Raw genomic sequence first — 23,502 nt, forward strand, 5'->3', positions numbered from 1 at the left:
TCGCTCCAACGACATTCCGCTGGCTTTGCCCCTCGCTACACTTTTCGCCATTTTAACCCCTTTTTCGCGCTCGTACGCGATACTCGGCCGTTTATGTTGCATCCCAGCGAGGGAACTGGGTGGATTTCGACGAGTCTCCGGCTTCTGGACCGAAGTATCGTTTTTTTCGAGATAATTTAGGATTATTTATTTTGCTGTTGTCGATAACTCGATTAAGTATTTTACGGGAGAATAATCGAGGACTCGTTCGAGTATTTTACGGAAAAATAATCGATAACTCGTTCAAGTATCTTTGCGTAAAATACTCGAAGAAGTTATCGACAACACCAAAATTTTACGGAAAAATACTTGAACGAGTTATGGACAACACCAAAATTTTACGGAAAAATACTTGAACGAGTTATCGACAACACCGAAATTTTACGGAAAAATACTTTTAATACTATTGGAACAAATTGGTTAAGTACTGGACCTTGTCGTTGTGAATTTTTAGTATAATTTGGTTACTAATTGACCATTTTAATTTTTCGTGTACGGTATCTCGATGATAGATCGTTTATCGTCGAGAGTGGAACGCGAACAAAGTAAAAAAGTTTCTCCATCGTGAGAATTGGGGCCGTGCCAATACCTCGTTGAAGTATTCTACGAAAAATTACTTTCAATACTGTAGGAATACATTTCTCAATTATTAGACCACTAATCTCACCATTATGAATTTTTAATATTCTTTTAATAGTTAACAATTTTAATTTTCCGTATACTATTTTCCATCTTGAGAATTGGAAATGTTATCTTTGGACCGTGTTAATACTTCTCCGAAATATTCCAATACCTCGTTGAAGTATTGTATGAAAAATTACTTTTAATGCTATTGGAATACATTTCTCAATTATTAGACCACTAATCTTACCATAATGAACTTTTAATATTTTTTTAATAATTAACAATTTTAATTTTCCGTATACTTCATTCTCCATCTTGAAAATTGGAAATCTTATCTTTGGACCGTGTTAATATTTCTCCTAAATATTCCAATACCTCGATCCGGAATTTTGTCTATCTTAGCACTCGGTCTACGAAAATACTAGGTTGTCCATTAAGTTTAGTCTTTTTTCTATAATAAAAAAATACTACGACACTTCTAACAATTATCAATATACGAACCAGTCGACAGATTAACACGAAACTTTGCACACGTTCGTCGAACAGTAGTATCATCTATAGAAAAATAAAACGACGAACCTAATACCGCCATTTCTCACAAAACTCATCGATCAACCTATTACTCTATCCATCTTAACACCTTAACAAGAATTCTTTCCGTCGCAACAACTTACGAAAATATTCTAAATTCTATACCTCTGTATCCTGTCTGTTCCAACAGCCTGAGAAAATATTCCTCGTTCCGTCCATTCTCACAGTTTAAGATTCAAAGAGATATTAGAACAGATAGAAACGCTTTTAGCGTGCTGTTGGAATAAATAATACCGCCGTATAGAATATTCAATTCGGTCGTTCCGATATCTCGATGACGCTGTAAGTAAACTCGTCTCGATGTTTCGATTTCATGAAACTGAAAACACGGTACATGCGAAGGAAAATATTCACTGTAATTTTATATATATATGCACACGCATCATATATATTACATACATTGTACATAATTTTACCAGTATTCACGTGTAGCTAATTGCACGTGTCCACATATTTGCTCGTCGTATAACAATCACTAAATCTTCTTCTGTTTTTTTTTTTTTTTTAAATTCTTTCCTACACGTGGAAATATCACCATCGATACAACGCAAAGATATTCTCGTCATAGAATAATCTAAATCTTCTTTTGTTTTTTTGTAATTCTTTCCAACACTTGCAAATATCACCATCGATACAACGCAAAGATATTCTCTCAACAACTCTGTGGCGTTACTTTCGAATAGAAAGATCGATATTCTCGTCGTACAATAATCTAAATCTCCTTTTGTGTTTTTTTTTTATTCTTTCCAACGCGTGCAAATATTATCATCGATACAACACAAAGATATTATCTTAACAACGCTGTGGCGTTACTTTCGAATAGAAAGATCGATATTCTCATTATACAATAATCTAAATCTCCTTTTGTGTTTTTTTTTTATTCTTTCCAACACTTGCAAATATCACTATCGATACAACACAAAGATATTCTCGTCATACAACAATTTAAATCTTCTTTTGTTTTCTTTTTAATTCTTTCCAACGTGTGCAAATATCACCATCGATACAACACAAAGATATTCTCTCAACAACGCTGTGGCGTTACATTCGAATAAAAAGATCGATATTCTCGCGGGGTTTACGAGATCGATATTCTCGTCATAGAACAATCTAAATCTTCTTTTATTTTTTTTTTAATTCTTTCCAACACTTGCAAATATCACCATCGATACAACCCAAAAATATTCTCTAAACAACTCTGTCGCGTTACTTTCGAATAGAAATAATCGATATTCTCTCCCAACTTCCGCGATCGATATTCTCGTTTCAATAGCGATCGATCAACGGTCGAAGATTTCCCGGCGCGTCTCTGTGGAAAACAAAGGAGTGAATCTCGCGGTGATTTTCGAGCGTGTCCCTCGATCCTCTGGTACGTAACGACAGTTCGTTCGCGGAAAGGATAGGCCGAGGGGCAATTAATTAAATCGTGGCAAATAAGCCTTTAGAAGGTTCATCGCCGTCAGGCATCGAAGACAGTCGGTCCTGGATCGACGGAGGCGCTAATCGTCGCCCGGAGCTATCATTAGTCCCTGCTTTCACCCCGTCTCGCGTTCGGTGCTCGTTTATTGGCATTATTCGCATGCGAGATACTCTTCCGTTCCTTCTTCGCTCGTCTCCCGTGATACACACGCCGCCGTGGCTTTCCGTTCGGAGCTTTGCCGGTTCGATCGGCTCTAACCCTTTGCGCTGCGCTGGAACTCGGAAAAAGTCGTGCCTAACTCGTTCACCCGAATGGTCACGGAAGGAGCCGAGCGCCGGGGCCCGAGTTTCCGAATTTCGAACACGATGTATTACGACCGAGCGCGGGACAGACGCGTCCCTAGCTTATGGACTTGAAGGAACAAATTTTGAAACATACGATCAGAAGGAATTTTGTGTAAGTATCGATGATATGGTTAATTAATAGCGGAAGAGAAATATGTGGAAGCGAATCTATGGCAGTAATGAGAAATTTTCGTGATGTTGCGGTCAATGTGTCGATTTACGTCGATTTCGTTGCATCGTTTGACCGATGTTGGAAATTGCATCTCGAGAATACGGGGATCGCTCGGTACCGATTTGTCACCGATGTTTCCGTGAATTTGGGTCCTTGGTAAATCGAGAGTATCGAGAAAGTGTCGCTATCGATCGTAGGGATTCATAGGTTGCTTATAAGTTTTATCGTTTGGTAATAAATGGAGCTATTGAGTTTAGTTTCTTTAAAGATACTGTTGTACGGTGAATATGTGCGAAGTTGAATAAGAATACGTCGAGTAGATCTGTAGATTCGTTCGTATGTTCACCGTTGTTTAAAGTTGAAGTGTAGTATTTTTGTACGACGGAGACGACGACAAAAGTTATCGTATAATTTATCATCGGTCCCAGGTGCGCGAGAGAAATTGCATCTCGGGAAACAGGGGATCGCGCGATAACGATTTTCGAACCCTGTTGCACGGAAGTATTAAGATCGTTTAATCGGGACTATTACCGATCATTGAAGACAGTTGCTCGGAAGTATCGGGATCATTCATCGAAATTATTATCGATCATCGAACACTGTTGCGTGGAAGTATCGAGATCGTTTAATCGGGATTATTACCGATCATCGTACACTGTTGCGTGGAAGTATCGAGACCGTTTAATCGGGATTATTACCGATCATTGAAGACAGTTGCTCGGAAGTATCGGGATCATTCATCGAAATTATTATCGATCATCGAACACTGTTGCGTGGAAGTATCGAGATCGTTTAATCGGGATTATTACCGATCATCGTACACTGTTGCGTGGAAATATTACGATCGTTTAATCGGGATTATTACCGATTATTGAACACTGTCGCGTGGAAGTATCGAGATCGTTTAATCGGAATTATTAACGTTTATCCACGAAGAGATCCAAGCACTCGCGGATATTGCATCTTGAAAATTTGAGAATCGCGCGATGTCGATCGGTAGTAGACACTGTTGCTCGTAAATTCGGATTCGATATCGTGAACCGAAAATATGGATTTATAGATGGAAAATATAGAAAATATAGATACATCGAGATCGATCTTTGGAATTATTGTTCGTTGTCCATGAAAAGATCCCCCCGCGATAATTGTATTATATCTCGATGACCCGAGAATCTTGTAACAATTTTTAGAGATTGATTGAACATTTCAAGACCGATCGATAGAGAGATTCGGGTGTTTGTGAGTTTCTAGCTGCAGAAATCTCGATCCAGTGGTTCTATTTTTGTTGTTGCGATTCTAATTCTACCGCGCAAGAGGAGGAAATCGTGGTCAAAGAATAGAACTGTCTACGCTCTATTTGTACACATCTGTGAGAACTAAAGAAAAATTTATTCAGAGTGCGTAAGTTGAGAATTTTTTATAACTCATCTTGAGAATTTCAGGGACGAGTTATCGTCCAGTTCGGAGGTCTCGAGAACCAAAAATCTCGATCCAGCGGTTTTATCATAATTCTTCTAACGCGTTACTGCGCAAGAGAAGGAAATTATAGTCGAAGAATAGAACTATTCAGTCTATTTGTACGTATCTGTGAAAAGAAAGTACAAAAGTTTGTTCCAAGTGCACGAAACTTCGTGTAAATTGCATCTTGAGAATCTCGATACTGGTTCGCGGACAGTGTTGAAAAGTTTCCGCGTGGAAGTGTTAAGATGGAGTTATCGTCCAGCTCAGGAGTCTTGAGAACCAAAAATCTCGATCCAGTGGTTTTATCGCAATTCTTCTAACGCGTTACTGCGCAAAAGAAGGAAATTGTAGTCAAAGAATAAGACTATCCATGGCCTATTTGTACACATTCGTGAAAACTAAAGAAAAATCTATTTCAAGTGTATCTTCAGACAAAGCTTCGTGTAAATTGCATCTTGAGAATTTGAGGGACGAGTTATCGTCCAATTCGAAGGTTTCGAGAACCAAAAATCTCGATCCAGCAATTTCATTACAATTCTATCACGTTACCATGCAAGAGAAGGAAATTATGAGCAAAGAATAAGACTATCCATGGTCTATTTGTACACATCCGTAAAAAGTAAAAGAAAATCTATTCCAAGTGCATCCTAAAAGGAAGCTTCGTGTAAGTTGCATCTTGAGAATTTCAGGGACGAGTAATCGTCCAATTCGAAGTTCTCGAGAACCAAAAATCTCAATCAAGAGGTTTTATCGCAATTCTAACACGTTACTGCGTAAGAGAAGGAAATCATGAGCAAAGAATAAGACTATCCATGGTCTATTTGTACACATCCGTAAAAACTAAAAGAAAATCTGTTTCAAGTGCATCCTAAAAGGAAGCTTCGTGTAATTTACATCTTGAGAATTTCAGCAACGAGTTATCGTCCAATTAGAAGGTTTCGTAAACCAAAAATCTCGATCCAGCAATTTCATTACAATTCTATCGCGTTACCGCGCAAAAGCAGAAAATCATATTCAAAGAATAGAACTATCAACGCTCTATTTATACACATCCGTGAAACCCAAACAAAAATCAATTCCAAGTGCACAGAACCTTGTTCAAATTGCATCTCGAGACTCTCGGTATCGTTTCGCAACCAGTGTCGAAAATTCTCCGAACGTAAGTGTCAAAATGAACTTATCCTCCACTCGACGATCTCAACAGCTCGCGATTCATCGAAAATCTCGATGCAAGAGTTCCTTTTCCCTACGATCACTGATAAGTTCCCGCGCAAGCCGAGGAAATCGTGGGCGAAGGATGCAGCTCCGCGTAGCCTATATTCCGCGAACGGTTGAAAAAAGGAGTCCACTTCCTCGCAAACGCACCTTTCGACGCGCGTTTACATCGACCGGCTCGGTCGGCGAAACGACGGCTCGAACGTCAATGAAACGTAAGGTCGATCCTTTCATATTCACGCTCCATTAATGATCTCGTTTACTCGGCTCGATCGTGACACGGTTTCGCGAATGAATCGATCCGTCGATTTTTCGTGCGTCACCACCGACGCACGCTCTCACGGTTTTCCAAGCTCGCCTAACTAGATGCATACCGATTATCGTTGGAAAAAATTCCAGAGGGGGGTTTCTTCCCCTCTCTTTCTTTCTCTCTGTATCCGTGTCCCCGTCTCGTTGCTCGTATTTTCAGCTATCCTGAATCTTATCTAGGAATTCCGGTTTTTATCCGCTGGAATCGCGGCGGTTGCCGGTTGCGCAAGCGCGAACGCGAGCGTAAGCGCGATTTCATTCAACGAGCGAGCGGCCGAGCGGGCCCCGTTTCCCTTTTCACGCAGCCGATCCAATTCACCGTTTCGTTCGTGACCGCTCGCTTACTTGCTCGCTCACTTGCTCGCTCACTCACCACCGCGGACGTCCATTAGCTTTTTAATTCGCGGCGCGCGCTTGTTTCCGCCGGCGCGTAAAGAAAGAAACTCGAACGCCGCTCCGCGCTTATCCAGAACGCTTCGGTGTCCCGCTCGCCGTGAAAAACGGCGTCGCGGCGGCCGACGACTATCCTCCGCGCGACGCGACGCGACGCGATACGATCGATGGCGCCGGAAACCGCGCTCGATCGCGCCAGAGACGATTAAGGTCGACTTTCCGCCCACCTTCTTTTTTCTCACATTTTTTTTTTCTCTCTTTTTCTTTATTTTTTCCCTTTTTCTACATCGACGTGGAGCGGATCGTTACCCGATGGGAATCGAGAATCGAAAGCGTCTCGAAAGATCGCGAGAGTTCCTCACGGGACGATCCGGTAATCTCGAACGATTAATCTCGGTTGGTAGACTACGTGGGAGCGTAACGTGGGTCGGGAAAGACCCGTGTCGGTGGATAAGGGTTTGTTGAATTTTTTGGGGCGAATACTGTTTATTTTGGGTAATGAAGGAACGATTTATGTAGGTATTGAAGAGGATTTGGTGTTTGGAGGATGTGACGTGGGTTATTTTGTGGGTTTTATTTGGACAGAGATTTTGGAGATGTGGTTGTTACGCGTATCGCGAGCTAGAGGGTATTTATTGTCAATTTCAACGCTCTAGGACACTTTGTATTTACGAAAAGTTACTTTACAATTTTCAAAATCGTGTGCTTATAATAGGTTGTTCGATAAGTTTTGTCGAACGAGTAATCTGGTACTATTGGGTTCTTCTTAAGGTCATTTCGTTTTCCAAAATGGTGAATACATAATTTAATAAAATGTTTATACCCTCTAAAAAAATCGTGTTTCGTTTTCACCCAAAAAAAACGAAATGACTTTAAGAACAACCCAGTATATTGTTCAATAAGTTGTATCGAAGGACAAAGTTTATTGTACGCAAACTGTATATATTGTACTATGAACAACATAGTATATTGGCAGTCGATTTTTCTAAAAACACCTCGTTTCGATGTTACGCCGACTGTCCGATTTATTAATGTTTTTTGATTTCCAAACGGTGTAAACGTTATACAGAGTGTCCCAATCGTCACCGGTCGGTTTACTTTTTGAATAAAACTTGAACGATTTAAGCGATCTCAGTGCTCGTTCTTTTATTCAAAAGTACAAACTTGGGAGATAATTACTGAACAAGATATCTTCCAAATGGCTAGTTTGACTTTTTTTTACGGATCACCGATCTTTTCCCAAAATTTCTCACGACGTTCTCGCACAAACTCGGATCAATTCCACCAACGACGCGTTCGATGTTGTCTTTCAACCATAGAATTGTCTCTGAATTCTCACAAACCTTACTTTTTACTCAACCCCGAAGAAAAAAGTCCAAAAGTGTCGAATGGCACAATCTTGATGGCCAACGATTACAAAGTTCCCGAATCGTTATCGATAAAGATCGCAATTTTTCATAATACGCCTGAATAATTCGCACGCGTTCTTTCACCGTGTACTTCCCCACGATTAATTTCCCATCTGTCTAAATGCCGTACGTTAAGTTTCTCGTTGATCGATCCAACTTTTCAAAATTAGCTCGAAATTCAAATCGACCGGTGACGATTGGGACGCTCGTTAAGCGTATCAATATCCAATGCACCTTGTGTTATTAACCCTTTCCAATCGTGATTCAATTTTTGATCGTCACTTAATTCGGTGTACTTTCTCCAATTGGAAAAACCATCGTTGTTTAGAATTGAAATTAAAATTCAATCACTCTTTCTTGTAAAATATAAACATATGTACATGAAACGTTGAAACGAAAATGCTCCGTTTGAAATTAATTACACGATTCGAAAGATTTCATCGAGGTGCGTGCTAGTTTCTGGTAGCGGAAAGGCTTCAAGTGAAAAGGGTTAACCTTATCCCCGTTTATGGAATTGAAATTGCAATTTAATTACTCCTTTCTTGTAAAATATAAACATATGTACATGAAACGTTGAAACGAAAATGCTCCATTTCAAATTAATTCTGGCTACTTCTAGTGACTAGTTCTAGTCACTTAATTCGTTGTAATTCTCTCTGATTCGGAAAACCATCGTGGTTTGGAATTGAAATTAAAATTCAATTACTACTTTCTGGTAAACACACATGTACGAAACGTTGAAACGAAAATGCTCCGTTTGAAACAAATTCCACGATTCGAAGAATTTCATCGAGGTGTTAGTTTCAGCTCCCACAAAAGCTTCGAGTGCAAAGGGTAAACCTCATCCCCGTTTATCATCTCAATGTCCAACTAAATAAAGAACAAAAAAAAAAAAAAAAAAAAAAAAAAAAAACGCTCAATTCCGTCTCAACGAAGACACCGATATCCGCGCATAATTTATTCCCGTGGAAGACTATCCTATCTTCGAGCGAAGCGGTTACCGCGGAGAGGAAATCGAACTCCGTTAATATTTCGCCCGATGAGAAAACCCAGCGAGGGTGTAGACGAGTCGTAGCGAAGATCAAAGCTCAGACCGTCGGATACGCCGATGCAAACAAGCGAGAGTCGATCGAGCGTCGAGCGATCGTTAATTAAAGCGCGGGACGAGGTCTCTCTCTCTCTCTCTCATTCACTCTCTCACTCTCTCTCTCTCATACTCTCTCTCTCTTTCTCTCTCATTCTTTCTCTCTCTTTCTCTCTCTCACTCATTCTCTCTCTCTCTCACACTCACTCTCACTCTCTCTCTCACTCACTTACTCACTCTCTCTCACTCACTCACTCACTCTCTCTCTCATTCATTTCTCTCTCACTCACTTACTCACTCTCTCTCTCATTCATTTCTCTCTCACTCACTTACTCACTCTCTATCTCTATCTCTATCTCTATCTCTATCTCTATCTCTATCTATCTATCTATCTATCTATTTATCTATCTCACTCACTCACGAGAGAAGAGAGGACGCGTATCGGCCGCAAAAGGGAGGAAGACAATGCCGTATAACAAACTCGGCCAACGCGTAAGCGTTTCGGCGTGGAGTAGCTCCGAAGGGGACCAACCACCACCACCATCACCATCACCACCATCACCTTCTCTGTCGGCGGTGCGTTGTTCCCTGGCCGTTTCGAATTCACGCATCGACGAACGCCGAGGATTCTTCGCTCGGCTCTCCTCGACCGCGATCGAAGATAAAAAGGCCCATTTGCGTCGAGCATACACGAGCCGGTGTGGCTCTCGCGTAGATCGCTCGCAACTATGTTGCGTGACGCGGCCGTTCGGGCGCGTTTTTCGTGCGATCGGATACCAGGATCGGACGTGTACCTCCGTACGGGGATAGAGGCTACGGCTGTTCGGTAACAGCGGTTACCGTAGCGATTCATTGACCGCTTCATTCATCCTGCAGCGCCGCGGTCTTTCGATTCGCGAGATCGTACGCGAGCGATAAGATCGCGTACCAACGCGTGACCGAGATCACCGCGAACACTTTCGCGAGTAATCGCTTCTTCTCTCGCCGATCGATCACCGACGAGTCGAGTTAACCGTAAAGCACGGTGACACGGTTTCGATCGGACGCTTGTCGCGAAAATTACTCGAAACCTTTAACCAAGTACTTTTCTTCTCGCGTATTCGCCTAGATACGAAGTGTACATTTTCTTTGTCTTTGTTCTCTGTCCAGAATCTCGATTATCTCGACTACTCGCGATCCCGAGGTACCCTCGAAAGTCACATCCGGGGGAAATAAAATACGAACAGATTGTCTGCTACGTCTATCGATATTCCAAGTCTACACTAACGGATGGAAAACTTCTAGGTGTTCTGGACGAGCTCTTTGGAGCAAAATTGAGTCGTTTGAAAATTGTCTGCTACGTCTATCGATATTCAAAGTCTACTTTACCCGAAGGAATGAATATATCGTTTACATTCGATACTTCGTAGATAAATCGGTTCGACTCACCAGAGAATTAAATCTCCGAGTCTTTGCAAATGTTTCGAAAAGGTAGACCGATGTTTCCAAATCTGTGTAAAAATTGTGTTTGCGTTTACTCGGAATATGAACTTCTCAGACTACGAAGCGGTTTCGAAAGGAGGGTCGAGGGAGAGGTCGATCGAGCCCTTAATTCGCGATAACTGGCGAAGGATGTTCGGGTGTGGCCCGTGGTGATCGAAGCTCTCGGTTTTAATCGATCGAGTTGGGAGTATCGTCGGTGGGTTGTTCGTTCGGCGAAAGAGTCGTCGAGCTCGTCTCTCGGCTCGATTCGAGTGGTCGCTGCGCCGTGATCACCGAAGCGTGCTTCCACCTCTCGCTGGTGCCCCGTTCGTGCAGGTCGTGCCTGACCTCTGTGCCTCGAAAACGATCCGACGTTTGTTCCACTTGCTCGCGATACGCGCTCCGCTAACGCCGATTACGAAACCTGCCAACGCGAACCGACGAAATCCGACGATTCTTACACGCCCATTTTTACCCCACGCTCGACTCTTCTCGTTAGTTTTTCAACGAGACACCCGGCCCTCCTTTCTTTGAACTTCTACGGACCAACGTCTCTCGTCACGAATACGAGACTTCGGAAACATTCGTCGCGATATCGAATCTTCGAAACGAAAGAGAAGGTGTCCTACATGGATCGTAGACGCCCACTGGTCGTCTATTGGCTCGTTCCACTTCCGAGACCGTTTCGAAATACCGGGAGTAGATCAAAAGAGACCTCACAGGGTCTTGGATGAGCTGTTTCGAGTGTAATTTAGTTATTTCTAAAGTGTCTGCTATGATTATCGATATTCCGAGTTTACTCTAACCGAAGGAAAAGTTCTAGGTGTTCTGGATGAGCTCTTTGAAACAAAATTGAGTCGTTTGGAAATTGTCTGCTACGTCTACCGATATTCAAAGTCTACTTTAACGGAAGGGAAACTGGAACACCTAGAATCTTATCTAGATTTTACCTAGATTTTATAATTTAGTTCTTTGAAAAGTGTCTGCTACGTCTATCGATATTCCAAGTCTACACTAACGGATGGAAAACTTCTAGGTGTTCTACATGAGCTCTTTGAAGCAAAATTGAGTCGTTTGGAAATTGTTTGCTACGTCCATCGATATACAAAGGCTACTTTAACCGAAGGAAAACTAGAACACCTAGAATTTTACCTAGATCTTATAATTTAGTCCTTTGAAAAATGTCTGCTACGTCTACCGATATTCCAAGTACTCTAACCGAAGAAAAACTTCTAAATGTCCTAGAAGAATTCTTTGGAGCAAAATTTAGCCCTTTGAAAATTGTCTGTAACGTTTACCGATATTCCAAGTCTAACCAAAGGAAAACTTCTAGGTATTCTATAAGAGTTCTTTGCAGCAATATATAGTCCTTTGAAAATTGCCCAAATTTGCTGATATTCCAAGTCCAACCGAAGAAAAACATCCAGGTGTTCAAAATGAGCTCTTTGGAGCAAAATTGAACCCTTTGAGAATAATCTACCTTCTCGAAAGACTCACAAAAATTCTATCCCCGCTCTACCCACAGAAAGACCTCTATATCTGTTCTACAACAGATAGACTCTTCCTGAAACAGACTAGATCTCTAAAGAATTGTCTACCACGTTGGTGAAAAATTACAAAAATTTCTATTAGATCGTTCAAAAAGTCATTTCGTTTTCTTTGGTGAAGATGAAACACGATTCTTTCAGAGTGTACAAACATTTTATCAAATTATATATTCTCCATTTTGGAGACCATTAAATCTACTTTTTTCTCGGTGAAAATAAAACACAATTTTTTCAGAGTGTACAAACGTTTTCTTAAATGATATATTCTCCATTTTGGAGACCATTGAGTCCACATTTTTTTTCGGTGAAAATAATACACAATTTTTTCAGAGTGTACAAACGTTTTATCAAATTATATATTCTCCATTTTGGATACCATTAAGTCCATACTTTTTCTCTGTGAAAATAAAACACGATATTCTCCGAGTCTCCAAACATTTTCTGAAATTCTATATTCTCAATTGTGAAAAACGAAACGACTTTCCGAACAACCGAATGAAACTACCCCAACCGAAGTAAAGCCTCGAGATCCCCCGGACCAGTTTCTCTAACCGAAGATCGTCCCGTGGAAAACTCTCTGGAAAAGAAATTGTACCGCGTAACCCGGATCTAACCCTGACTATCGTTCGAACCAATCCACCGATCGGTCCCGCACGAGATATATTTTTTTAACGTAACGTTTCTCTTTGTTTCAGGTAAGTCCACTCTCCGGTTCCACGGATCGTCGTCGAAGCTCGGCGAGCACGATGCACCGCACTTGGCGACTTAGCGACACGGGTAGCCGGTAAGGTTCCGGGACCGAACGTGCAAACGCGTAGCGTGATTTTTTTCTTCGTCCAGGGAGTCAGAGACGCGCTTTATAAACACGGGCACAATGGTACGCGAGCCTCGGTACGCAGCGAGGGCCCAGGTTTGGTTGGGTACGTTTGAGGTGTGCTCATGTAGATAAGCTCCGATAATGACCGGACGTGTGCTCACCCAGCCAGAACTCTGCGAACTCCCTCCGTGCGTCCTCCTCCTTCACCACCTCCTCGTCCTCCTCGGCTGGTTCGCCTCCAGCTTGTTGTGTTCCGCGACCACGTTTTCTTCTTCCCTCGGGGAGAGTCCTTCGGTACACTTGCGCGCGACCGATGAGACACACGTGTCTCAGTTCCGTGCACGCCATCGGAGAAACGAACCACTCCGCGTTGCCCCTTGAACGCGATCGGAACGATTACCTACGAAAATAGAACCACGGAACCGGTCGGGAGATACTTCGCGAACCGTTCCGATGATCACCCGAAACCACCTGTAGCGATCGATCGCGCGAGATACCGCGCGGTTAACGACTCTGGAATTCTTCGTTCTCGATGTGTTTTCGAACATCTTTTTTCTTTTTCTTCATCTTTTTTTCCTCATCCTTCCGAGAACCGAGACGTTACGAGCGACGGTACGGTTCCAGGTCGCTCCGCGATCGTTTTTCTTCCTCGAGAGGCTGTAACTTAACGATGATTTAATTCTTATGAGAGTTTAATGAAAGTTCGGTGAATCGTTCACCGAAGAAACGGGCCGAGATTAGAACGTCCGGTGAGTTTCGTCGATGAACGTTGATCATCGTAACGATTAATTACGCGTTCGAAGTCGGTGCAGAATTTGCACTGTTCGCGTAAACAAGTCGAGAAGTGCGTTCCATGTGGTGGGTTGTTCGATAAGTTTTTCCGTTCGATGAAGCTTATTGAACGGTACTGTTCAATGTGGTACTGTTCAATGTAGAACAGTACTGTTAAATGTAGAATAGTACTGTTCAATGTAAAACAGTACTATTCAATACAGTACTGTTTAATGTAGAACAGTACTGTTCAATATAGTACTGTTCAATAAAACTTACTGTAAGTTTCTAATAAGTTACTAAACAGTACTATTCAATACAGTACTGTTCAATGTAGAACAGTACTATTCAATACAGTACTGTTCAATGTAGAACAGTACTATTCAATACAGTATTGTTCAATAAAGAACAGTACTGTTCAATGTAGAATAGTACTGTTAAATGTAGAATAGTACTGTTCAATGTAAAACAGTACTATTCAATACAGTACTGTTCAATGTAAAACAGTACTATTCAATACAGTACTGTTCAATGTAGAACAGTACTATTCAATGTAGTACTGTTCAGTAAAACTTACTGTAAGTTACTAATAAGTTACTATACAGTACTGTTCAATGTAGTACTGTTCAATCAAACTTACTGTAAATTACTAATAAGTTTCTGTACAGTACTGTTCAATATAGTACTGTTCAATCAAACTTACCGTAAGTTACTAATAAGTTACTATACAGTACTGTTCAATCAAACTTACTTTAAGTTACTAATACGTTACTATACAGTACTGTTCAATGTATTACTGTTCAATCAAACTTACCGTAAGTTACTAATAAGTTACTATACAGTACTGTTCAAAGTAGTACCGTTCAATCAAACTTACTCTAAGTTACTAATACGTTCTATTAAACAGTACTACATCGAACAGTACCGTTGAGTAACTTTCATCGAACGACAAAACTCATCGAACCACCTATTATGGAACACGATCGGAAGTATACGGTATCGGTTCGTTCAACATCGATTCGATAAATTTCGATCGTTAACTCGGCGTTTCGATCTAGTTTCGATCCCGATCGTCGATTGAAATCGGACAACGCGAACGATGATTCGAACGATTGAATAGCCGACGAGATTCGTTGTCGGAAAATTGATTCGCGATCGACTCGCCGGGTCTGTTTCTCGGCTCGGTGTCTCGAGAGGTAGAGAACGTTCCTCGAGGGCAGATATACGCGTTCGTTGTCAAATTCGAAGGAAACGTTCCGGTAAATCGTAGCTCGAAGTAGGCCCGCGGGCTCTGCGTCTGGTATCGGCGCAAAGCGATCTATCGAGTGGTCGCAGTTACCGAGTACGCCATTGAATAATTCTTCCGGCGTGGCGGTACGCCGAGGCTCTACGCGCGCCGGAAACGATCTGTTACCGCGCGACACGAAAGGCACGCTCTCCTGCTCAGGTGTGAGATCGTGATGTCGAGCTTCGTGGATCGCGAAAAACGGATCCCCGCGTTCCCTGGATCCCTATGCTTCGTCGATACCTACGGAAATACCACGCCCGATTTAGTAATGAGATTACATCGCGAAACGAACGATATCGATTCCCTGGTTCCTTCACGACGAGAATTGGTCTAGCTCGAAATTCTGCTGGTCGATAAGTCGTCTTCGATGTTTGTCTTTCGATCTGATTTCGATTCTTACCACCCTGGAACAACCCTTAAAGCCTAAGTTTTTATTCTTAGACTTTCGCAGCTTCGAATGTTTAGATTACGAGTACAATTCTTTTGCTTTTCTGGAACTCCAAAAGCTTAGGTTTTAATTTGTATTGTTCTATAATGGAAGCCCGAAAGTGTAAAGTTTAATTTTTGTTTTTTCTTTTCGAGCTTCAAGAGCCTAAACTTTTATTTTTATTCATTCACATTTAAACTCCGAATGCTCAAATTCTGAGTTTTTACTATTCCGGAACTCCAGGAGCTTAGGTTTTCATTTTAATTATTCTAGAACTCTGGAATCCTGAAAGTGTCAATTTTAATATTTGTTCCTCGTTTTCGAACTTTGAAAATCTAAATTTTTATTTTTATTCTTTCGTAGCTCCGAATGCGAGATTACTAATTTTTTTACTCACTTCGAAAGCTTAGATTTTAATTCGCATTATTCTGGAGCTTTGAAAACTTAGATTTGAACTTTTTACTCGGTTAGAATTCTAAAAACTTGGATTTTAATCACTATTCTGGAATTCTGAAAATCTAGATTTCAATTTTTCGCTCTTACAGAACTCCAAGAGTTTAAATTTCAATTCTTATTATTCCGGAACTCTGGAAGCCTAGTTTTACATTCTTAATCTTCTCTAAAATCCAAAAAAATCTAAATTTGAATCTCTGTCCTTTCTTTCTTTTCGAACCTTGAAAGTCTAACTTTTAATTCTTATTACTCCGGAACTCTGGAAGCCTAATTTTACATTCTTAATCTTCTCTAAAATCCAAAAAGTCCAAATTTTAATCTTTGTATTTTTTCTTCCTTTTCGAACCTCAAAAGCCCAGATTTCAATTCTTATTATTCCGGAACTCTGGAAGCCTAGTTTTACATTCTTCCTCTTCTTTAAAATCCAAAAAGTCTATATTTTAATCTTTCTATTTCTTCTTTTCGAACCTTGAAAGTTTAAATTCTAATTCTTATTATTCCGGAACTCCGGAAGCCTAGATTTCGATTCGTTCTGTTATCGAAAGCTCCGAATGTCCAAGATTTCGCTTCTCGGTCCTCGGTAACTTTCAAAGACCACGTTTCGACGTTGCAGCACATCGTGGACAATTTCTCGACTACGTCGAGGTTATCGAACGCGCGTGTAACGATTGTCACCGTTTTGGCAAAATTAGCAACAGCCATCGGTGTACGACGCGAGACACTCAGAGGCTGGTTCGCCTGGAGCGTCGGTGTCTGCCATAATGGGCAACGAAAATATGACAAACACGTAGAAGCGATAGCGCCGGAAACGGGCAGTTGTCTAACAATAATGTACTGGAGTACGAAGCGAGTTAGTGAATGAACGGGACGAACCGGCCAGGCGAGGCACGATCGCCTATCGTCTACACGGCCAGCACCCTGCATACGAATGGTTCGTTCTCGATAACTGTGCCTCCTCTTCTTGGAACGTCATTTCGGGACGGAGAACACCTTTGCGGGAATCAATGGCAGCCAACTACCGCCCGTAACGCATCTTTCTTCCAATTTTACCAAGATTTTATCATCGATCCGCTCGAATTTGTTTCCTCGAGAAAATGGAATCGATATACTCGATCAATGTAAACATTTGAAATAATCTGGAGAACGATTTACAAATTCGTCCGTATTCGTGGTTCCTTTCGTACGTGTAATTTCTATCTTTGTACAAGGTTCTAAGCTTTTGAGCTTTCATTGTGGATTGGATTAGAAAATAAATTCCAAATGGGATATTTGTGATTCCTTGGATATAATTAATATAATATAAATGTAATATAATTAATATAAATATAATTTCTTATTATCTGTGTACGAGATTCTAAGCTTCTAAGTTTCCATTATGGAATCGATTAAGAAATAAATTCTAAGTTGATGCTCACGGTTCCTTCGAACCTAAAATTTTTTATTCTCTTTGTACAGAATTCTAAGTTTCTAAGCTTCTAAGCTTTCATCGTACAATCGATTAGAAAATAAATTCCAAGCCGATACTCGTGGTTCCTTCGAACCTAAAATTTCTTACTATCTTTGTACAAAATTCTAAGCTTCTAAGCTTTTAAGCTTCCATCATGGAGTCGATTAAAAAGTAAATAATTATTTACCATCTTCGTACAAAATTTTAAGCTTCCAAGCTTCCACCATGGAGTCGATTAAAAAGTAAATAATTATTTACCATCTTCGTACAAAATTCTAAGTTTCCAAGTTTCCACCATGGAATCGATTAATAAGTAAATAATTATTTACCATCTTCGTACAAAATTCTAAGATTCCAAGCTTCCATCATGGAATCGATTAATAAGTAAATAATTATTTACCATCTTCGTACAAAATTTTAAGCTTCCAAGCTTCCACCATGGAATCGATTAATAAGTAAATAATTATTTACCATCTTCGTACAAAATTCTAAGCTTCCACCATGGAATCAATTAAAAAGTAAATAATTATTTACCATCTTCGTACAAAATTCTAAGCTTCTAAGCTTCTAAGCTTTCACCGTGGAGTCGATTAAAAAGTAAATAATTATTTACCATCTTCGTACAAGATTCTAAGCTTCCAAGCTTCCATCATGGAATCGATTAATAAGTAAATAATTATTTACCATCTTCGTACAAAATTCTAAGCTTCCACCATGGAATCAATTAAAAAGTAAATAATTATGTACCATCTTCGTACAAAATTCTAAGCTTCTAAGCTTGCACCACGAAATCGATTAAAAAGTAAATAATTATGTACCATCTTCGTACAAAATTCAAAGCTTCCAAGCTTCCATCAATGAACAGAAAATAAATTCCACGCCGATACTTGCAGTTCCTTTCCCATTGAAGATATCCCTATAAAAACTTGCAATGTTCTCAGCTTCTAACGGAAGTGGCCCACAGATAGACGTACCTAGCAATTTCATCGGTGCTGCAAACGATCGGTGTTAAAAATGTCGTATTTTCCATTCTCCAAATTTCGAGTTACCTCCAACAGCGAACGTTGTACGAGGTTACAAAATTGAAGATCGAAAGTACACACACACACTCTCTCTCTCTTTCTCTCTTTCTCTCTTTCTCTCTTTCCGCGGTCGATGGTTCGTAGGATCGGAAATGAAGGAGATGGTCGAGCAGCGGATGCGTTCAACGAGACCTTCGTATATATTCCATAAGTCACTCCGCGACTCGTTACCAGTTGAGGGAACCCAGAGGCCAGGTCCGTCGCGCTCAAAGACCACTGGCAAACAATCTAAAGTTAGAAGTGTATGTTTGCTGCACGAGGCGTAGAGAGGCAGACGCGCGAGATTTAAGCAATGTTTCTGGCCACGGCAGTACCGGCACGCATGTGTCACTTGTTGCATTCTGATTTCGATACACGCACCAAAATAACTCCTCTCCGTGTTGGCTCACCCTCGTGTGACGTCCCTTATCCCCTTGGCGTGCGTGCTACCGTCGACTTCCCTTTCTCTGTCTCTCCTCGTTCCTAGGCGTCTCTCTCCGCTCGTCGTTCATTCACTGTTACCCTCTCGCTCCCGGCGACACTCTCCGGCTCCGTCTATCGCGTTCGCGGTGCTCTCCCTTTCTCTCTCTCTCTCCCCCTCTCTCTTTCTCTATACCTGTTTCTTTTGTAGTCATTCATTAGTGTCCCGTCTCTCTCGGTTCCCATCCCCTTTGTCGTCTTTCTCTCTCCCGTCTCGTCTCCGTATTACTCATTCTTGGACATACTCCCACCGTCTTGGCCACACGAGCATCGCGCGTCCTCTCCGTTCCTCCCGCACGGTCAGCTTTTGTCGAGCGTCGCGTGTTCCTCGCGTCGGTGTCGTCCTGTACGCGCATGCGTGTGCATGCCCCTGTCCGTGTACGCGCGTGCGCGTCGCTTCGCCGCGTCCAGCCGCGAACAACGTCTTTTCGAAGTGTCGGTTACATATTTCGGAGGCGTGCCGGATTTTTCTTCCTCGCCTTCCCTTTTCTTTTTTTCTTTTTTCTTTTTCTCTCCTTTTTTCCCTCTCTCTTTACGGGAACCCGCGACCGTCGTCCGGAGATCGTTAATCGATCGTGTCGTACACGATCGTAATCGTGTAGTCCCGCGCGCACGCGCAATGCTGCACGGAGGATTTATCGTCGCGTTTATTGGGCAGTCCCCCGGGAGAGACGTCTCCTGTTGTTCCACGAACGCGTTCCACACCGATCGACGCGTACTCTCCGAACGGTATCGAACGAATTCGAGAATCGATTTTCACCGAGTAATCGCCAAATTTTGCCGATTTCCGCTCCCAAGCGACCAGCGGGGCATCGACGAAGATACGAAAGTGAAAGCTACCATCATATTCGCCAACTTGGAAATTTTACGTTACGCGGATTTTATGTTTTGTACGAATTTTGTATTTTTCCCGCTCGGAGTTCCATTTTTATGCAGACGAGATTTTCATACATTCGATAATTTAAGAAATTAATACACACGTGGCTATCTCGGAGTAGATTTTATACAAATTTTATATTTTTCGTTCAGAGTTGATTTTTCACGTAAGCGAAATTTTCATACCTTGAATCATTTAAGAAATACATATACACGCGCCTACTTCGGAGTAGATTTTATAGAAATTTTATATTTTCCATTCGGAGTTCAATTTTCACGCAACGGAGATTTTCATACTTCCAATAATTCAAAAATTGCATACACACGCGTCTATTTCGGAGTAAATTCTCCGCAAACTTTATATTCCCCGCACGGAGTTCAATTTTCATCAAAATTACTTTTTCATACCTCCGATAAACTAAGAAATAAATACACACGCGTCCACTTCAAAGTAGATTCTACCAAAATGTAACATTTTCGATTCCTGGTATCCGTGCGTCGACACCGAAGCGGATAGATTTTTCAGAGCGGTTGAAAATTCGCGACCCGAGCCTCCCGAGTATTTATTTATAGGAGATCATCGATAAAATCTCTCGAGGAGGGAAGAAAAAAAGCGGAAAAAAAAAAATAAAAAGCACGTCGAGAGAGGGCCAGGGAGCAATTAATATCAATTAATACACGGGCCTTTGATCTGCAGCTCGTTTAACAGGCTCTGGCCATAAACCCTTTCTTTTTTCTCGTTTTTCTCGGTGCGTCGAGCTCCTCTCCCGGTTCGAGTCGTTCTCTTTCTACGTGGCTGTTGGCTTCCCTTTAATATCCTCCCGGGCCCGTTCTTTCTTTCTGGCTGCTTTTCTTCGGGCTGGTCGAGGCTCGTGACGAGCATTCGGCCGTTTCCGGTTCCCCGGGCACCACGAGGGGCTTCCCCTTTCGAACTTCCGGTCGTGTCTTACTACGCTTACTACGTGCTCCCCTCCCTCGTGCTCACGCTGCTCCTCCTCGCTGTCTTTTTCTTCGTTCGTTCTTTCGCTCGACTTCGGTCCCGAAATTAAAACGAGACGGCGCCTCCTCGAGCCTTCCACGAATTAACCATTATTATTATACAAACGAATTCTTTCGTTATCGATTTTCGAATCCTCTCTCGAGATAAAGAAGGAGTTACTCTTCGCCGTAACGGGCCAGTGCTTGCGTTTCAAATTGAGTAATTTGTGCTACGTTTAAAAATATTTGTTTAAGAATTTTTTAATTTACTAAATACGATTTGTTCGGTGTATTGGAAGTAAAGGTAATTTTTTAGGTGAAATTAGGATGAATATAATAGATCGTTTAGTAAATTTTGTAGTTCGATAAGACTTGTTGTATAACCTAGTATTTACACGAGAAAATTGATCGTACGAAACGTACTATGTTCGATTCGACGGCTATAAAAAGCGAATCGTGCTCTCTTGTGTATAAACTAGGTGACACGTCTCTGTACGAAGATTTTACGCACAGTTTTGGAACTTATAAAAAAAATTTCTTCCTATATAAAATAACTCGAAAGATCTCCGAATAAAAATTCTACCAAGAGGGTCGATATTTCTCGAAAATCGCGGATTTATATAACACGTTAAAAATTCCTATTTGAAAATTTTTTCATCGTTCTGTTGGATACGAATCGAGTGGAAAATTAAAGACGTGTCGATGAAAGATTTTGCGTACAATTTTGGAACGTATAAAAAAATTTCTTTCCGTGTAAAATAACTCGAAAGATCTCCGAATAAAAATTCTACCAAGAGGATCGGTATTTTTCGAAAGTCGCGGATTTTATAACGTGTTAAAAATTCCTATTTGGAAATTTTTTAATCGCTTCGTTGGATATGAACCGAGTGAAAAATTCGGGATTTCTCGAAAGTCTTGAATTTGATAACGCATTAGAAATACTCGATTGGAAATTTTTTCTCCGTTGGATACGAATCGAGCGGAATATTTGTTGTCGACGAAAGATTTTCCGCACAATTTTGGAACGTATAAAAAAATTTCTTCCCGTGTAAAATAATTCGAAAGATCTCCGAATAAAAATTCTACCAAGAGGATCGATATTTCTCGAAAGTTCCGAATTTTATAACACGTTAGAAATTTTTTAATCACTTGGATACGAATCGAGCGGAAAATTTGTCGTCGACGAAAGATTTTCCGCACAATTTTGGAACGTATAAAAAAATTTCTTCCCCTGTAAAATAACTCGGAAGATCTCCGAATAAAAATTGTACCAAGAGGGTCGAGACTTCTCGAAAGTCTTGAATTTGATAACGCGTTAGAAATACTCGATTGGAAATTTTGGAATCGCTCCGTTGGATAGTAATCGAGTGGAAAATTAGAGACGTTGTCGGCGAAAGATTTTACTTACAATTTTGGAACGTATAAAAAAATTTCTTCCCGTGTAAAATAACTCGGAAGATCTCCGAGTAAAAATTCTACCAAGAGGATCGGTATTTCTCGAAAGTCTTGAATTTGATAACGCGTTAGAAATACTCGATTGGAAATTTTGGAATCGCTCCGTTGGCTAGTAATCGAGCGTAAAATTCTTTGTCGACGAAATAGCTCGAAGAGGTCGGTTTTCCTTTCGCGTGGCGATCGTTACGCGTGGTTGCGTAACGGTTAATTGCACGAAAGTCGATTAGGAAATCGTCGATCGGCAACGTCTCGTGCCCGATACAGAGGACGAATAAAGGGCCGGGGCCCAGACACGCGTCGCGATTGTTCGATCGCGAGATCTGGCTTTCGATAAGAGACGAGAGATAAAAGGTGACGGAGACAGAGGGCCCCGCGACGTCCCGCGACGTCCCGCGACGTCCCGCGACGCGCACAAAACGTTTAATCATTCGTCGCGCGCCGATAAAGTCGATCAATCATGCCGGGTTTGTCGAATCCAATCGGCTGGTAATTAATCGATAGAACCGTTTAATTGGTCGTGGCATTTGCGCCACGGACTCTTGTTCTCCTCTTTCGTTCCCCTGGACTCTCCCGGTTTCGAAATCGCGAAATCATTCTCCGCGGTTCGTTTCCGTGTTCGCGGTTTTCCGTTGTGAAATCAAACGGACGCGACTTTGATAGTCGGCGAGATTTTTCTTAAATGAAAGAAACTTGGTTTGGTGACAAAAATCGATTCATAGAGAGACTCGAGTAGAAAAGATGAGTTGTCGTTTCGAGATTTGTCGACTTTTTTTTTAAAGAAAGAAGCTTTGAAGGTGACTAAAATTGATCCATAAAGAAATTCGAATAGAAAAGCAGAGTAGTCGTTTTGATGTTTGCTGATTTTTTTTTTTTTTGGAGGAAGAAGCTTGGAAGGTGACAAAATTTAAGTAGAAAAACAGATTGATAGTTTTGATATTTGTCGACTTTTTTTTTTAAAGAAGCTTGGAAGGTGACTAAAATTGATCCACAGAGAAATTCGAATAGGAGAGCAGAATAGTCGTTTTGATGTTTCTTAATTGTTTTTTTTATGAAAGAAGCTTGGAAGGTGAAAAAATTTAAGTAGAAAAACAGATTGGTAGTTTTGATATTTGTAGACTTTTTTTTAAAAAGAAAGAATCTTAGAAGGTGACTAAAATTGATCCTCAGAGAAATTCGAATAGAAAAGCAGAATAGTCGTTTTGATGTTTGTTAATTTTTTTGTTATGTCAGAAGCTTGGAAGGTGAAAAAATTTAAGTAGAAAAACAAAGTTGTAGTTTTGATGTTTGTCGACTTTTTTTTTTAAAGACGCTTGGAAGGTGACTAAAATTGATCCACAGAGAAATTCGAATAGAAAAGCAGAGTGGTCGATTTGATGTTTG

At 41.1% G+C, this 23,502-nt stretch overlaps 1 protein-coding gene across 6 annotated transcripts in view; it reads left to right on the plus strand.

Annotated features, from left to right (window-relative positions):
* The window catches only part of Pnt (ETS transcription factor pointed), a 279,236-nt gene that overhangs the window by 116,836 nt on the left and 138,898 nt on the right, over nt 1-23,502 (plus strand). Inside the window, exon 1 of one of the 6 annotated variants that reach the window (XM_076315309.1) lies at nt 12,886-12,989. The exons of the other annotated variants lie outside the window; for them this stretch is intronic. Coding sequence (XP_076171424.1) covers nt 12,944-12,989 — 46 coding nt within the window. The 5' untranslated portion in view covers nt 12,886-12,943. Of the gene's footprint in view, nt 1-12,885; nt 12,990-23,502 lie in introns of those variants that run through there. 6 annotated transcript variants of the gene reach the window in all.

The sequence above is a fragment of the Ptiloglossa arizonensis genome, chromosome 1 (genome assembly GCF_051014685.1).
Source record: "Ptiloglossa arizonensis isolate GNS036 chromosome 1, iyPtiAriz1_principal, whole genome shotgun sequence".
Taxonomy (NCBI): Eukaryota; Metazoa; Arthropoda; class Insecta; order Hymenoptera; family Colletidae; genus Ptiloglossa; species Ptiloglossa arizonensis.